The sequence below is a fragment of the Vicia villosa genome, linkage group LG2 (assembly GCF_029867415.1).
Source record: "Vicia villosa cultivar HV-30 ecotype Madison, WI linkage group LG2, Vvil1.0, whole genome shotgun sequence".
Classification (NCBI taxonomy): domain Eukaryota; kingdom Viridiplantae; phylum Streptophyta; class Magnoliopsida; order Fabales; family Fabaceae; genus Vicia; species Vicia villosa.
The window spans coordinates 71,961,429-71,979,414 of record NC_081181.1 but is presented as its reverse complement, the minus strand read 5'-3'; the positions used below and the strand labels follow the sequence as shown (position 1 = coordinate 71,979,414).

At 31.7% G+C, this 17,986-nt stretch overlaps 3 protein-coding genes and 1 long non-coding RNA gene across 4 annotated transcripts; 2 read left to right on the top strand and 2 right to left on the bottom strand.

The window, feature by feature from the left end:
- Positions 1–252: 252 nt before the first annotated feature.
- On the bottom strand, positions 253–1,232 carry LOC131646274 (paired amphipathic helix protein Sin3-like 1). The gene is made up of 4 exons (XM_058916362.1): positions 1,190–1,232; positions 811–885; positions 609–713; positions 253–500 (listed from the first exon to the last, which is right to left on the bottom strand). Exons 1-4 carry the CDS (start codon positions 1,196–1,198, stop codon positions 438–440), a joined length of 252 nt encoding a protein of 83 aa, XP_058772345.1. The 5' UTR covers positions 1,199–1,232; the 3' UTR covers positions 253–437.
- Positions 1,233–3,004: 1,772 nt separating this feature from the next.
- LOC131649333 (pumilio homolog 24-like) lies at positions 3,005–5,359 on the top strand. The gene is made up of 9 exons (XM_058919097.1): positions 3,005–3,193; positions 3,287–3,340; positions 3,479–3,540; positions 3,625–3,706; positions 3,807–3,930; positions 4,024–4,107; positions 4,446–4,560; positions 4,658–4,712; positions 5,345–5,359. The coding sequence occupies exons 1-9, from the start codon at positions 3,005–3,007 to the stop codon at positions 5,357–5,359; spliced, it is 780 nt and encodes a 259-aa protein (XP_058775080.1).
- A 547-nt stretch (positions 5,360–5,906) lies between these two features.
- LOC131646275 (uncharacterized) lies at positions 5,907–6,666 on the top strand. The gene is made up of 3 exons (XR_009297389.1): positions 5,907–6,034; positions 6,434–6,484; positions 6,585–6,666. It is a non-coding gene; the product is annotated as an uncharacterized LOC131646275 (long non-coding RNA).
- Positions 6,667–11,020: 4,354 nt separating this feature from the next.
- LOC131646273 (paired amphipathic helix protein Sin3-like 1) lies at positions 11,021–12,054 on the bottom strand. Its single transcript, XM_058916361.1, has 4 exons — positions 12,007–12,054; positions 11,615–11,692; positions 11,411–11,515; positions 11,021–11,244 (listed from the first exon to the last, which is right to left on the bottom strand). Exons 1-4 carry the CDS (start codon positions 12,013–12,015, stop codon positions 11,182–11,184), a joined length of 255 nt encoding a protein of 84 aa, XP_058772344.1. The 5' UTR covers positions 12,016–12,054; the 3' UTR covers positions 11,021–11,181.
- Positions 12,055–17,986: the final 5,932 nt, after the last annotated feature.

Genomic DNA, 17,986 nt, shown 5'->3' with positions numbered 1-17,986 from the left:
CAACCATCTGACTTCTGAGAAAGGAACATTATTGAATCATGTCTAACATCAAAAATTTGTTGTTGATTATCAATTATGCTGTGAATATTTTCTGACCGATTTTTTTATAGATTTTTTTATTTAGCTTCAAGAAATATCTTAATGATAAATTATGAAGAAAATAAAATTAGATTTAGATTGCAACAGAAGAAAACATAAAAGCAAACTTATAATTGTTTCAATTAATTATTCTAATATTATTTTTCCACAAAATCTTAACAAACTAATAGATATTCAAATCTCATTGAAACAAATGCTTATCAAATCTTGCAAATTAAAAACATTGAAATTGTATCTAAAAACTATAGATCATATATCCCACAATTGTTGTCTTAGATTACCACAATTGCCATATTTATTTATTCTATAATAATAGCTCATACATATCTCTAGCCACACTATGGAAGAAAATCATTAAACCCATCAATGAGATCATCATGGCCTTCAAAGAGTGAATAAACCTGTAAAAAGTTCAATTATACTTCAAATGAGTATCAAACAAAATAAAATTAAGAGAAATAAAATACATAGTATGATTTTAAATTCACCACAAACAATTCAACATATACCTCTTTGCAAACACCATCAATAGTGTTTTCTCCATCCATATACATTATCAGTGTCTCTAAAAACTTTGTATATACATGGCGATGACGAGCACGTCGAAATCGAACCTATATGTCATATTAGAATTATCAAAAATAAAAGACCAATAATTCATTTTTATTTTGAAAACATATATGTTAGAAAGTAATACATTATATAACTTACATTCACTTTGGAAATAAATTTCGAAGCATGTTCGAAATCAACACGTCGCTTCTTAGCACATGTTGGGCACAACTTCTGCAGTTTCACAATATTTGGTATAATACAAAAATTCAGTAAAATATATTGAAATGAAAACATAGACTAATAAAAAACTCATTTAGAAATTAAGAACAAGAATAATTCTGATCTTATTTTAAAATACAAACACACAAAATATTTGAGCCATAAGTTCTGGAAAAAAATACACATGAAAGAATCATGTATAAAGAAAAACAAGAAAGAGAGTGGAAATTGAAAAACACACACTACATATTCAAAGAAAATTAAAAGGGAAAAAGACTAATAAACAAAATAATTTCTTTCCCAGTTTTTTCTCAACCTTTGTCATTCTTCAGAGATAACTAGGACGAATACAAATGCTTTGCTGAGCATGTTAATTAACCATGTGATGATATATATAAGAGAATAAAGAGAAAAAAAGGTGTCTTTTTAATAAATTTTCAATAATTATTTATACTTTTTTTATTTGTCATATAAAAGGAAAAATGTTGTCATATTAATCTAAAGCATTAGATTTACACATATTTTCAATGGATTTCAATTAATGTTAAAGATATTTTAAGAAATAATTTAATAAAATATGATTTCAAATTTGACTAGATGCATTTTTATATAAAATACTAATTTGGTCATTTATTCTTAGATTACATAATAGAGAGAGGGGTTAGATACATAAATTATCAGATAAACATAAAAATACAATCTTTGCTTTTAATATATGACTGGAAGGTGTATATATTTTATTATATTATTAAACAAAATATAACTTTTTAAAAACTTTATATTTGACCATGCGACCAATAAATCTAAAGGGTCTAATTTTATTGTTCACTTGTGAGGTTCGTATTTAAATTTAGATTAAAATTTTGTATAGATAGTTCACCATAAAAACACTACAAAAAATAAGCTCTATAGTGACGTAATTTTCATGTCACAAAGTGAAAAATCACGTCACAACACAAAATTAGCGACGTGGAAATCACGTCGCAACGTGCTGCATAGATACCAACACCCTTTTTCTGTTGGAACAGATAGGGCACGAAAAAAGCAGAAAGGCACAGAACACGAAGCACTTTTGTGACGTGGAAACCAAGACACTAGGTTGCGACGTGAAAACAACATCACAACCTTTCTGATTTATTTTAAAAGGTTGCGACGTGTTAAACATGTCAAAAATTAATGACATGTAAAACACGTCACAAAAGTGAAATTTTTTATAAAAAAAAATATGATTATTATTATTATAAAAAAGGTTTTATTATTAATAATTTTTATTCAAAATTAATAAATATTAATTAAAATATTTATTTAATTAAAATAATAATAGTAAACAAAATACTAAGATATATTAAATTTACAATATGATAAACAAAATACTAAAATTTATTAAATTTATCATATAATAAACAAAATACTAAAATATATTAAATATATAATATAATAAACAAAATATTACATAAAATTAAATTATCCTACACAATTTCAAATAAAAATAAAAATAAAATTAATCCTATGGGTCTTCTGGAACGGGAAAATTGTCAAGGTTCATATCATCATCACTTTCTTCCTCATTTCCAACCACTCCTACGTTTCCACCAAACGGTTGACTATCACTTCTTTGTTGGAGTTGCATAAATAATCGCATTAGCTGCTCCATCCACTACGTCAAATTTGACTTTTAACAGCACATCTACGAAAGCGCTTTTAGGCAGAAGCGCTGCTATAGGTTTCGCTAAAAACAAAACTAAAAAACAAGAGAAAAAAGCGCTGCTATAGGGGATCCTACGAAAGCGCTTTTAAAAAGCGCTTTCTAAGGCTACCTTAAGAAAGCGCTTTATAAAAGCGCTGCTATAGGATAAGATATGAAAGCGCTTTTAAAAGTGCTGCTATAGGGGTAGGCTACGAAGGCGCTTTTTTTCCTATAAAGCGTTGGTATAGTTTATTTAAAATTAAAAATTTTAAAACAAAAGTAACAATACATGATTTTGCCTCTTATTACCTTCACTGTTCTTCTCTAAGATAAGGAAACCCTCCTTCGCAATTTCGTCTCCCAACTGCCACAAAAGACAAGGAAACCCTACAATCATCTCTTTCTCCTCCAAACCCAGTCGTAACCTCAGACCCTCACTCATCAATGGAGGCGAAGAATGACCAAGTTGCAGACACCAAAAAGAGAAAGCGAACCAACACCGAACATCACAAATCCCCTTATAAACCAAAGGTCACCAAGTTCGTTCCCTCAAAGAAGCCCAAACCACACTCCGACAATAAAGAGAAGAAGACAATCCCCCTTACCGGCCGAGAACGTCGAATCAATGCTAAGGTTACTTTCTCTTGCCGATTTTCGCAATTTCACAATCTCGAAATTACTTTTTATGAATCGATTAACTTGGATTATGATTTTTTGTTGTTTCAGGAACTTGCGGATTCTAGAAAGAAGAAGAGAAGACGCCATTTTACTCTTAAACAAGTTAGTGTGCTCGTTTTTGTATCATTATTTGTTCAATTTATTGTGATTTTTATTAGTTAGTTGAATTTGAAGCCTTTACTATATTGTAAATTAATTGAAATTCAAGTTAATTAAATATCTAATTGTAATTGTAATTAGGATCTTGCTCGTCTATGGGAAAAGATGAGGCGTCACGAGATTGCGAAAGCAGATAGATCTAAGTATGCTGTTACTCTACAGAAAAGATATGAATGAATTTTTAACTTTGAATTTTTAATTTACTATGTACTTTAATTTAATGGTAGGTTGGTCACAGAAGCTTTAACGAAAATGAAGGGGAAGATTCATGAGATTGCAGGGTCTCATATTACTTCTCGTGTTCTTCAGGTATATTTTTTAAAAATTTATTTTTCAATTTCTTATCCTTGTTGTGTATGTAGATATTACAGTTTTAATCTTTGGTTTTTGTTGTGTGTTTGAATGAAAGACTTGTGTCAAACATTGTTCACAAGCTGAAAGAGATGAAGTATTTGAAGAGCTACGTCCTTATTTTATAACTCTAGCATACAATGCATATGCAGTTCACTTAGTCAAGAAGATGCTCGACAATGGTAATGGTCTGCGTGACATGCTTATTTGTATATAATATTGTGTGTGCATATAAGTGACTCATATTCTTCTAATTGGATATCCCTCATTTTCAGCCTCAAAGAAACAGCTGGCAGGCTTTATCTCCACTCTTCGTGGTCATGTTGCTCCTCTTCTACGCCACATGGTTGCATCAGTTGGTATGTAACATAGGTTTGAGCAATATTTGGCAGTTGCTCATGGTTTGCTGCAGTTATTTTTGGGTTTTTCAATGGCTTACCAGATCAAAGTTTTTCACTTGTTTTGGACCTTTATAAGGAAGAGAGAGAGAGAGAGAGAGAGAGAGAGTGTGAGAGAGAGAGAGAGATAGAGAGAGAGAGAGAGAGAGGATTCAAAATATTTTTTTTGCTTTCTTTCCGCATTTCTCACATTTTTCATGCAGCAACAATACTAATTGTCATTGCCAATAATTCAAACATTTCAGTATTTAACCGACATAATGCCCTTTAATTAAGTTGTGCATCTACATGTTATGCAGTTGTTGAGCATGTATATGACTTAGCAAGTACTGCACAAAAGCAAGAGCTGGTTTTGGAATTATATTCCACAGAGCTTCAGTTGTTTAAGAACTTAGTCACGGCGAAGGAGACCAGGTAAAATTTATGCTGTTAGGAATTACATGAAAACATTTGGGACATTGTTGCATGTCTATATCTCTTCTAGGCGCTGCATTTTATACACGATATAAAGATCATTGCTGGAATTTAGAGTTGATTGTTGTTCCGGCGGAGAGTGTGCTATTAAGGTAAGATATCTTGTATTCTTGATTTTAAGGTTTTGTTAATTTAGGGGTTTTTTAATTAGAAATTAGGATTGATAATTTTGTTAACTCTTAAATTTCAATTGATTTTGGTTAAATAAGATATTTGTTAACTCTTAAATTTTGATCAAAATTATACCTCCATCGTTTAGTTTGAGCTTCTTCCTTTTTCCACTTTATTGGTGCCACATTGCCATCACCTGTTTTACTTTTAGTGTTTGAATTTAGTTGAAGTTTGAAAAAAAATTGGTTTTTTTATTCATTAGTTGTTTGGTTGATGAATTAACCTTTGCTTGATCCTCAACATTGTAGTTTATTCAGCTCACTCTTGAAATTAGGATTACTACATGTTTGATTTCAGCTTAAATTTAAGCTATGGAACTTTAGATTTGTGTACTTGATTACTGGAATTAAGGGCTGTGTGTATTTGCTATTGATTTGGAATGTGAGACTCTATTGTTGTTTTGTTGGTTCTCTCATAGGAGATTTATTTATAGATAAGCAAATTAGGATATATGAAGTGAAGAATTGTATAGTGGATCTTAGGTTTTCCTCATTAGTTAAGCAAACTTTTGTTAATTGTATTGAGTTGATTTTCTTGGTTTATGTTGCATCAGTTTGTGGTTTACTGAGTTCCGCGTAGAATGAGAATCAAGTTGTCAATGGGTAAATTACCATTACTTGCAATTAATCTTCTCAAATCATGCACCTATATGTGATTTATAATAAACAAATGAAACCCATCCGAATTGTTGCCAAAACAAAGCTATAAACAGTATGAACAACAAACTTAAACATGGCTGAGGCATTCATTTTCAGTATATATGATTTCAATTGAAACTAACTCTAGGTGTTATTGTTTAGTGAAATTGTTGGTTATCATTACTCATCAGACAGTGAAAAAATGATGTTGATGTCTATCAATATTCAATACTAATTTTATAGTAGGGTACTAGTAATACTATACTACTATAAAATAAGACTGAGAAGGTCGAAGAAGTAGCTCCTGAGGTTAGTCTCTATTTATATCCTTTCACTTTTTTTTTTTACAATTAATATTTTAACATTTCCTTAGTATAATCTGGAGGCATTGTTTGTGTTTGTAGATTATGGCAGCTGCTACCCTCTGCTGTTAATAAGACTCTGCAGCATCTGTTGAATCATGGTGGGATGAAGAACAGGAGTATCTGCACCATACTAGAATACGGGGGCTGATTTGGGAGATAATTCTTGCCCTTCAGTTCTTTGTTTACCAGTATGGGATTGTGTATCATTTACATGTAGCCAGAGGTGACCAGAGCATCATGGTAATTATTTCTGACAAATTTAATTTCACTTCATGTTTTCATTTCAAACTAGAATCTACACCTCGGGGTTTAACTGATGTAATGTAACATCTATACTCTTACTACATTGTAGCTTTTTAAGACAAAGAACTCCTCGGTTAAATCGTAGTTTTTTTTAAAAAAATGGGGGAAGAAGATTAATCCGCATATTCTCCTCTGGGAATTCAAACTCAACCCCTTTAGTTTACAAATCCAGACAGCCACTACTGCACTAGCACCTACAGGATGACAAATAATTGCAATTGAGACAATATTTAGTCCTTTTTAATCAACACCTTCCCTAGTGAACTAAAAAATCAAAATAAATAACGGATATGGAGTATATATAGATAAGAGCTTTCTAACATTTGTTTTTTCCAGGTTTATGGTCTGTCCTGGCTAGTCATAGTGGCTGTCATGATCATCTTGAAGGTCGGTTTTCAATGTTCAAACTGTCCATTATGAAATAAAGCTTTTTGCTGATAATTTTTCTGATTAATTATTGTTGGCATACTTGCTTCTGAAATTGCAGATCGTGTCCATGGGTAGAAAAACTTTTAGTGCTGATTTTCAGCTTATGTTTCGTCTCCTCAAATTGTTTCTGTTTATTGGAGTTGTTGTGATTCTAGTCTTGATGTTCACTCTACTCAGTTTTACATTTGGAGACATATTTGCGAGTCTTCTAGCATTTTTGCCAACAGGGTGGGCACTTGTATAGGTATTTTCTAACAGCCACTACTTCTTTATTTTAATGGATATATTGTGGCGCTCTATGTTTTGCATCACAATCCCCTGGTTTTGTTATTTATTTTTGTTTGTCTCATGTTGTTCGAATATAAAAAATAAGGTTCATTTTCAAGGCAATGAGTAATTAACTGAAATACATTTCTCTACTTAAATCTCAAACTATTCTTTTGCCAGCCAAAAGGAACATTTGTTGCTTCTCACAAAACATAAGGTTGGAATTTATATCCATCATTTTACACTATATCCAAACAGGCTCAAAGTTCTTTCTTTTACTCAATTCATGCTATTATTAGAGAAGTTTCACTACTGACATATTTTGCTGTAAATGTAAAATCGCTTTTGTCAGATCATCTGGCATTATACATGACAGATAGCACAAGCATGTAAGCCATTCATAAAGGGGATTGGATATGGGGTTCTGTCAAAGCTTTAGCAAGAGGATATGAATACCTTATGGGGGTGGTTATCTTTGCACCAGTGGCCATATTAGCTTGGTTCCCATTTATAGTAGGCTTGGAATGATGAGAATGATGTTGGAACTTGTAGAATTGGTGGGATTGGTTTAGTTGTTTAGGGATGATTTTCTTATTGTTATAATGTAATGTGAATTGGTTTAGTTGTTTTGGTCATGTTAGAAATATGTGAATCGGTGTATATATATATTGGATTAATCGCAATGGTATATAATGTAATGGTATAATTTATAATGCCTTTTTTGTATATAATCGAAATCGGTTCTTTGTTGAAATAATGAGCTGAAATAATGGGATTACGATTGTAAATTATAGGTTTATGGGATAACAATGGTAAATTACAGGTTCATGAAATAACGCTGCCAAAAATGCAAGTTTAAAAATTTAAAAAATAATAGGTTTATTAAAAACACTAACGAAAGCGCTTTTTAAGTAAAAGTGCTGCCTTAGGTCTATCTATGAAAGCGCTTTTTAAGAAAAAGCACTGCCTTAGGCCTATATATGAGAGCGCTTTTTAAGAAAAAGCGCTGCCTTAGGCCTACCTACGACAGCGCTTTGCCTAAACAAAAAGCGCTGCTAAAACCTATAGCAGCGCCACCTACAGCAGCATTTTTAAGTGCTTTTAAACCCCAAATAAAGCGCTGTCGTAGGTCTTTTATGGCATAGTGATCTTTGCTTGCCTCTTCGCCATTGCCTCTATTTGTCGTTGTTGCCTCTCCATTTGGGCTTTTAGCGCGCCTCACGTTGCGCTTGCTCATCCATTTGGGCTTTTAGCACCGCCTCACGTTGCGATGACTCGCGTCTCGCCTTAGTTAGGGCCAATTGTCTTATTGTTTCCATTACTTGCGGTGTCAATTGTGTTGGACGTGACGATCCTTCCCCATCTTTAACTCTTTGAAATAAAGTTCTATCCCCACTTCTCAAGCTTCCCGCCAAATTTCCACCACCAAAAAAACACCCTTTAGGCCCTTTTCCGCCAACGACTTCATTCCAAATATAAAAATCAACATCTGAATGAAGCGGCTCTCCTTCTCTAGGAGTATATTGGGGATTATTTACCAAAAATTGTACAAGCAATGTTTGATAATCCTCCTACACATAAAATTAAAAAAAATTAAGTATTTAACTTAAATTAAAATATATTTAATAATAAAATGGAAATTAGTTGCCACGTGATTTTTATGCCACAACATTAGAGTTGCCACATGAAAATCACGCCACAATGTTTTTAGTTGCCACGTGAAAATCATGCCGCAAGTTTTTTAGTTGCCACGTGAAAATCACATCACAAAATTGCCATTAAATATAAAAAAATATAAAAATTGAATAACTTACCAAAACTTTTCGTGTACGCTCGTCAACAAAATCACCCGAGTTTCTTTAACCAACTCAACCATGAGTGATTTTCTCCCCAACATCTTAGCCTAAATAATAAAATTAACTTTAATTAAAACAAATAATTAATCAAAACATAACTTTAAAAAGTGGTAATAATTACCATGCGTAGAGAATGTTCGTAAGTGTTTATACTTCAAACTGCATTAAGGTGAACCCCTTTTTCAGATGCCCTCATTTTTTTTTGCATTTTCAGATTTAGCCTTAAATTCGCCTGATTTTCAATACACAAGAAGTTTCTCAAGACCTTCTTGGCCCATCCACTCGAGACGACTACCATCACGTTCCCAATGCTTTCTAATACGTCGCAACGTGTCGGAACGTCTTTTTGATGTTTTTCTATAATAAGTTTTTTTAACAAGTCTCTCGCTCATTCGATCCCAAGTACACTTTTCCTGATGACATTAAAATAAACTGTTAGAAAACTATAGTAAAAAAATGTAAATAAACAATGACTCAAAAAATAAATTAATTATACCTTAAAACAATTAAACCAGGCATCTTTATTTGTAACTTCTCCAAAAATCGTCCAAGCTTCTTTATACATTTGCTGAATCACATAATATACACCTGTCAGCAGTCTGACTCGGCCCAAAACTAAACAACAATAATTTTAATTAGCATGCATTAAATATAAATTTATATTAAAAAAGGAAATGAAAACTTAATTAAAATTTAACATATAAGATACTTACGAATTTCCAGCGGGCAAAATATAATATCTACTGTCAATGATATGAATCTCACTCGGATCATCCTCCCCCTGAATATTGTCACCATCAGACTAATCATCGTCTCCATCCTACGCAGTATCATCCCCATCCGACTCCACATGATCATCCTTACGTGCAGGTATATGTGTGGTAGGTGAGGTGTGTAACCCCCAGTCTGCTGAAAGGATGGGGATACCTGTGTCGGCTGTGGGATCCCCCAGTCTACTGGAAGGATAAAGACACCTGTGTGGGATGTGGAGTGCGGGATCCCCAAGTCGGCTGGAAGCTTGGGGGCACCTGTGTCAGACGTGGGGTGTGGGATCTCCCAGTCTGTTGGAAGGATAAGGGCACCTGTGTGGGATGTGGAGTGCGGGATCCTCCGGTCTGCTGGAAGTCTGGGGGCACCTGTGTGGTAGGTGGAAAGCTAGGTGGAAAGCTAGATCCTCCAGTCTGCTGGAACGGATAGCTAGGTTCTACAGGTGGGCTAATAAAAGATGGTGCCCCAGACATAGGATACTCCTAAGAGGAGAGTAATGACGAAAGATGTTGAGTACTGGCCATGGACATGTGATCTAACTGACTCTGTGGGGGAGGACACAATGCTAACAGAGGTGACTGGCATACTATTATCCTTGGGCATCGGGTATTCTGACCCTTACCCTTCTCAGGTCGGGTTGGCATTTTACCTATTTATTGAGAATACACAATTAATCAAATATATACATTTACACAAATATATTCAAACATATTTCTCATTTATATTCATTAACACTATATATTCATTAACCCATTCAATAGATGGTTCATTAAGTAAAATTACAAAAAACACATTCTCATTGAAATATTCATTATTCTAAATCTACATGTTCTTCATCCATATCATTATCATCATCTGATGTGATATTACCCTCAGACCCAACGCCTTCGTGCTCATCATTTATATATATATATATATATATATATATATATATATATATATATATATATATATATATATATATATATATATAAAGAAAAAAATGTGTTTTTTGAATGAACTTTTTATATTTATTTCTACTTTTTTTATCTGTCATATAAATAGAAAATTGTAGTAATATTAATCTAAAGCACTAGATTCACACATATATTCCATGGATTACACATCATCATATATTATTAAGAATAATTTAACATTTAATTTAATAAAATATTATTTTAATTTGACATGTATGATATATTATTTTATTTGTCATATAAAATATTATTTCATAGTAAATTGGTGTTGGATAGAAAATTAGAAATAGTTTGGTTTGTTACAATTTGGTGCCTTTGGTTGGTTAGAAATGGTGTGTGCTTTCGCAAAGAGGGTTGGAATATGAATAACACCGTTTGGAATATAAAGACGTTGGTTTGGAGATGGTCGTATTGCTGGAAAATTACTCATCTCATTTTTTTTACGAGTTTTGTAAAGATCCGTTGTATTATCTCTCGTAATGTAATTGGTTAGTAATTTTTCCTTTTGTGGGAGATTTCCCGTTTCTCTTTTGTAATCGAGTTGGAGAACCCTTAGTTCTTCCTATATATGATATCTTGCTTTCTAAAAAAAAAATACTAAACTCACCATTATTATAAGCAATTTATCTCATCTATATTTGGGTCATATACATAAATTATCAAGTAAATATAAAATTATAATACATAAATTATCAAGTAAATATAAAATTATAATTTTTTTTAATATATATCATCCCACAATTGTTGTCTTAGATTACCACAATTGCCACATTATTATTCTATAATAGCTCATACATATCTAGCCACACTATGGAAGAAAATCATTAAACCCATCAATGAGATCATCATGGCCTTCAAAAAGTGAATAAACCTGAAAAAAAAATTCAATTATACTTCAAATGAGTATCAAACAAGATAACATTAAGAGAAATAAAATACACATAAATTCTAGTTTCAAATTGTCTGAATTTTACTACAATAGAGAGGTGAGAATTACAACTATAATTTAAAATCATCACAAAAAATTCAACATATACCTCTTTGCAAACACCATCAACAGTGTTTTCTCCATCCAGATACATTATCAGTGTCTCTAAAAACTTTGTATATATATGGCGATGACGAGCACGTCGAAATCGAACCTATATGTCACAGATTAGAATTATCAAAAATAAAAGACCAATAATTCATTTTTATTTTGAAAACATATATGTTAGATAGTAATACATTATATAACTTACATTCACTTTGGAAATAAATTTCGAAGCATGTTCGAAATTAACAACTGGCCTCTTCTTAGCACATGTTGCGCACAGCTTCTGCAGTTTCACAATATTTGATATAATACAAATATTAAGTAAAATATATTGAAATGAAAACATTGCCTAATAAAAAACTCATTTAGAAATTAACAACAAGAATAATTCTGATCTTATTTTAAAATACAAACACACAAAATATTTGAGCCATAAGTTCTGGAAAAAAATACACATGAAAGAATCATGTATAAAGAAAAACAAGAAAGAGAGTGGAAATTGAAAAAAACACACTACTTATTCAAAGAAACATATAGAAAATTAAAAGGGAAAAAGACTAAAAAATAAAATAATTTCATTCCCAGTTTTTTCTCAACCTTTGTCATTCTTCAGAGATAACTAGGAAGAATACAAATGCTTTGCTGAGCATGTTAATTAACCATGTGATGATATATATAAGAGAATAAAGAGAAAAAAAAGGTGTCTTTTTTTATAAATTTTCAATAATTGTTTATACTTTTTTTATTTGTGATATAAAAGGAAAAATGTTGTGATATTAATATAAAGCATTGGATTTACACATATATTCAATGGATTTCAATTCATCATATATTGTTAAAGATATTTTAAGAAATAATTTAATAAAATATGATTTCAATTTGACTAGATGCATTTTTTATATAAAATACTAATTTGGTCATTATTATTATAAGCAAATATTTTATTTTTATATTTATTTAGAGAGAGAGGGGTTAGATACATAAATTATCAGATAAACATAAAAATACAGTCTTTGCTATTAATATATGGCTGGAAGGTATATATATTTTATTTTATTATATTATCAAACAAAATATATATATTTTTTAAAATCTTTGTATCTGACCATGCGACCAATAAATTTAAAGCGTCTAATTTCATTGTCCATTTGTGAGGTTGGTATTTAAAGATCAAAATTTTGTATAGATAGTTCACCACAAAAATTGTTAGCACCTATCAGCAAGTTTCATAGAAAATATATATATATATATATATATATATATATATATATATATATATATATATATATATATATATATATATATATATATATAAAAGAAAAAAGAAAAAAAATGTGTTTTTTTAATGAATTTCTTATATTTATTTCTACTTTTTTTATCTGTCATATAAATTGAAAAATGTAGTAACACTACTAAAAAAAATACAAATTAGAGACGAAAATCTGTGAGGGAAGTAAATCCCTCACTAATTGCTATGAATTTAGTGATGGAAAACTGTATATATATATATATATATATATATATATATATATATATATATATATATATATATATATATATATATATATATATATATATATATATATATATATATATATATATATATATATATATATATATATATATATATATATATGATAAATTATAAATGAATAAAAATTAGTGAAGAAGTTTGTGAGGTAATTATTCGGTCACAAAAAATCTCTCACAAAATTGATAATAGTTAAATTCGTAACTTTTTCACCAGTATTTCCGTCATAAATTCCCTCATAAAGGTGCTAGATATTTTTGTGAGGGAAATATTCCCTCTCAAATATATTATTTTACATAAAATAAATAGGATTTAAAATTTATTTTAAAAAAAATGTAGTTTAAACTTTAATTAAAAATAATATTAAAATATTTTTTAATTTAACAATTATTTATTTATATATATATATATATATATATATATATATATATATATATATATATATATATATATATATATATATATATATATATAATTTTATGTTGTATTTAAAAGTTTATAATGAAAGAATTGAAAATTGTAAAAAATTTCATGAAAATTTTCAATTTCCCTCTCATTTTCAAGTTTTTTTAATTGAAAATTGAAAATTGAAAATTACAAAAATTTTCCAGAAAAAATTTAATTTCCCTCTCATTGTCAAACCATTTTCAAGTTTTTTTTTCTATTTCCCTTTCAAAACCCTCATACGATTAAACACTCCCTCGAACCTCCAAATAGAACTTCTCCGCCTCCATTAACCTAATACCTCAGACTTCATATGCTCTATTCGGTTAACATCACACACTCTTCATCCTCGTTACACATCCTTTGAACTTCATACACTCTTGCTAGCGTCTCTCAACCTCCAATCTTCATCAGTCTATCTGGGTTTAACAATTTTTTAGTTCTACCATTACAAAAAAATGTTGTCTGCAGTGACGTGGACAACACGTCGCAACTTGAAAAATCACGTGGCAACAATAAATTAGCGACGTGGGCCAACACGTCGCAGGAGCTAAAGTGGCAACATTGTAGCGACGTGGAGACCACGTCAGAAAGTAGCGACGTGACTCCAACGTCGCAACAGGATGACATAGGAAACAGCTCCCTGCACACACAGCAGGTGTGGCAGGTGTGGGAAAGTGTGTTTGTTGACCAATGTAGCGACGTGGTTTCCACATCGCTACATTAAATGCTTTTTTTTTAAAAAAAATTTAATACGCAGGATGTATTTGATTTTATATAATTAATTAATTTATTTATATAATAAAATTTATATATAATAAAATATATATAATAAAATTTATATATAATAACATTTATATAATAAAATATATAAAATAAAATTTATATAATAAATAGATATTACATTCAATGTGATTGGTTTTATTGGTTTTATATAATTAATTAACATATAATAAAATATATATAATAAAATATATATAATAAAATTTATATATAAGAAAATTTATATAATAAAATCTATAAAATAAAATTTATATAATAAAATCTATAAAATATAATTTATATAATAAAATTTATATAATAAAATTTTAAAAAATAAATTCATATATTAAACTTTATATAATAAATTCAATTAAATAAAACTAAAAATTTAAAACTAATATTTTAATGAATTAAAATGTAGAAATAAATTAAAAACAAATAAAATACAAAATGTTTTTAAGAGGCATCATCATCCGGAAAATAATTATCCGGATTAAAATCATCAGCCACTCCGTCATCCTCCGGCTCTTGAGGAGGAGCATTACTGTAATTTCCACCTCCTTGCATAAACCGTCTCATCTGCTCCTCCATCTCAGCTTGCTTCTTCATAATGCCCTCTATCTGCCGCGCATGCTGCTCCTCCATATCAGACTGCTTCTTCCGCATCATCTCCATCTGGGCCTCATTTTCGCGTCTCGCCAATTGCCTTATTAATTGAGTTTGTTCCTGAGTCAGATTTGGTTGACGCGATCCACCCTTTTTTTTTTATAACCTCACACCAAATGTAGTGATCAACATCCGCGTTAAGCGGCTCCCGCTCTGCTGGCATGAATTGAGGATTATTTTCCAGAAAAATGGCAAGCCGTCTATCATATTCTTCCTGCACACATATTCAATAAAAAAAAATTTAAGTTAAATATTTACATGCATATTTAATTATACTAAATAATATGTACATAATAAATTAAAATATATTAAAAAGTTGCCACGTGATTTTCACGCCACAACTTGTGATTTGCCACATCATTTTCACGTGGCAATTTATCAATTGCCACATGAAATTCACGTCACAAATTTTGTATTAATTTAAAAAAAAATAAACAACGTAAATTTCACTTACAAGATACATCTTCGTGCGCTCGTCGACAACACCTCCCGATCTCCTTGTTCGGGTCCTCGAAATCAGCTCAGGCATCAATGGTCTTCTCCCCAACTCCTTAGCCTAAATATTATAATTAAAAATAATTAGTAAAATATATTATGAATAAAGATGTAACTTAAAAATTTTAAAATTTTAACCAATCGTCGGGCATGCTCGGCGGTGCTAATACTTCCAACTGTGTTGACACAACCGCCCTTTTCAGATGCCCTCATCTTCTTAAAAGTTTCTGATTTAGCCCGGAATTCTGGAGTCCTCCAATATATTACAAGCTCCTGAAAAACCTCCTCGCCTATCCAGTTACGACGGATGCCGTGAAGCTCATAATTATCCCTTACTCGCCGCAGCATATCAGACATTCTTTTAGAGCATCTGGTATTGAAAACATTCTGAACGGCTTTTTCACTCAATGGATCCCACACACATTTCTCCTACAATAATGTTTTGTATGACATTAAAATAAAATGTTAAGTAATTATAATGAGAATTTCATTTAAATAACCGTAACTAAAAAAAATATTAAATGCACAACTTAAATAAATAACAATACCTTAAACATTCTAAACCATTCATCTTTATTCTCGACGTCCCCATAGCTCTTAAAAGCTAATTTATACATCTGCTAAATTATATAGTTAACAATCCTAGCAGCAGTCCGACTCGGCGTAAAACTGAAACAAAAAATGAAAATGTTAGATATAAATTTATACAAAAAATGAAAATGTATACATACTATAAAAGTTTTTAAATAGGAAACTTACTTGCTTCCTTCGGGCTGAATCCAAAATCTGCCGTCAACGACATGAATCTCATTGGGATCATCCCTCCCACGAAGATCAGCTCCATCTATCTCATCAACTGCCTCATCAACCTCACGGGCTGGTACATGTGTGGGATGTAGGGTGCGTGAGCCTCCAACCTGTGTGGGGCGTGGACTAGGAGATCTTCCAGCCTGTGTCGGACGTGGACGGGGAGATCGTCCAGCCTGTGTGGGGTGTGGACTAGGAGATCGTTCAGCCTGTGTCGGACGTGTACTGCTGGATCCTCCCGTCTGCTGGAAGGATGAAGTCATCTGCATGGGATATGAAAAACCAGATCCTCCAGTCTGCTGGAAGGATGAAGGCATGCCAGTATGGGCGAATGGATAGCTGGGCGGGGGCACACCAGTATGTGTGAATGGAAAGTTGGGCGGGGGCACACCAGTATGTGTGAATGGAAAGCTAGGTCCTCCCGCCTGCTGGAAGGACGAGGGCACACCAGGATGCTGGAAGGATGGCGGTACCGCTGAGTACTGGAAAGATGCAGGTACCCCAGACGGGAATGTGTGGGAGGAGAGTAATGGGGTAAAAGCCTGAGTACTGGCTAAAGACATAGGATCAACACTCTGAGGGCAGGGAGACACAGCCATGTGAGGCGCGTCACATACTACTATCGTCGGACGTTGGGACTTCTTACCACTATCTTTACTCTTAGGTGGCATTTTACCTATTTTATTATTCATCAACAAAGATAATAAATTCATTAAGATCGTTATATATTCATTAACAAATAAATAGATATTCATTAACACATAAATATATATTTAATAGATATCCATTGACACATAAATAGATATTCATTAACACATAAATAAATATTCATTAACACATAAATATACATTCAATGTTTAGTTATTCTTCATCTTCGCTATCCACATCATTCTCTTCATCATTCTCTTCGTCGTTCTCTTCGTCATTCTCTTCATTGTTGTCATCGGATTCAAACTCTTCATCATTCTCTTCATCCACATTATTTTCAACCAACAATATAGATGCATCAACTTGATGTCCCTCAACAATTGTATCAGACAAACTTGTAATGTCTTCAGCTGCAACCACTTCATTAATTTGATCAACATCATCAACTTGATAGGCAACATCTTCTACTTGATCGCCATTTTCAATATGACCTTGCGGTTTTGTTTTTATTACAACACACCATCCTCTTTTACGTGTCACAAATGAAGGATAAGGTACATAATAAACTTGCCTAACAATATTTGACATTATGAAAGGATCATACTCTTTGTATTTCCGGTTCATTTGAATCTCAACAGTACTGTATGACTTGTCTATTTTTGTGCCTCTGCTTGGATCATACCATTCACAATAAAACAAGACAACTTTATTTTCTGAATACAAGTAATGGTATACCAACTCGTAGATATGTTTAATAACTCCATAAAAGTCATCTTCACCACCATCTGTAACTCCTTTTACAAATACACCACTGTTTATGGTTTTTTTCCCTTCAGTCCATGCCTCAGTGTGAAACTTATATCCGTTCACGAAGTATGTGTGCCAATCATTTGCGCTTTGGATAGGGCCTTCTGCCAAGTTTCTCAAATGGAGTATTTCTGGAGTTGGTGGAAACACGGTAGACAATCTTTGCTTGAACCATAAGGGAAATTGAGCATGAATGACGCCGGATGTTGACTGTACACCGGTACTATGAAAATAGGCATTGTTAAATTCCCTACAAAATATACACCATAAGTTAAATAAGTTTGGTATACAGACATTGTCAACAAAGGTAAAAAAATTGGGTAAACTTACTCAAGGTATTGTTTAACTTCAACGCAGTTGATCAAGACATGGACATGTGCGGGTTGCATTTCTTTCTGGGTCAACCAATGCACACTC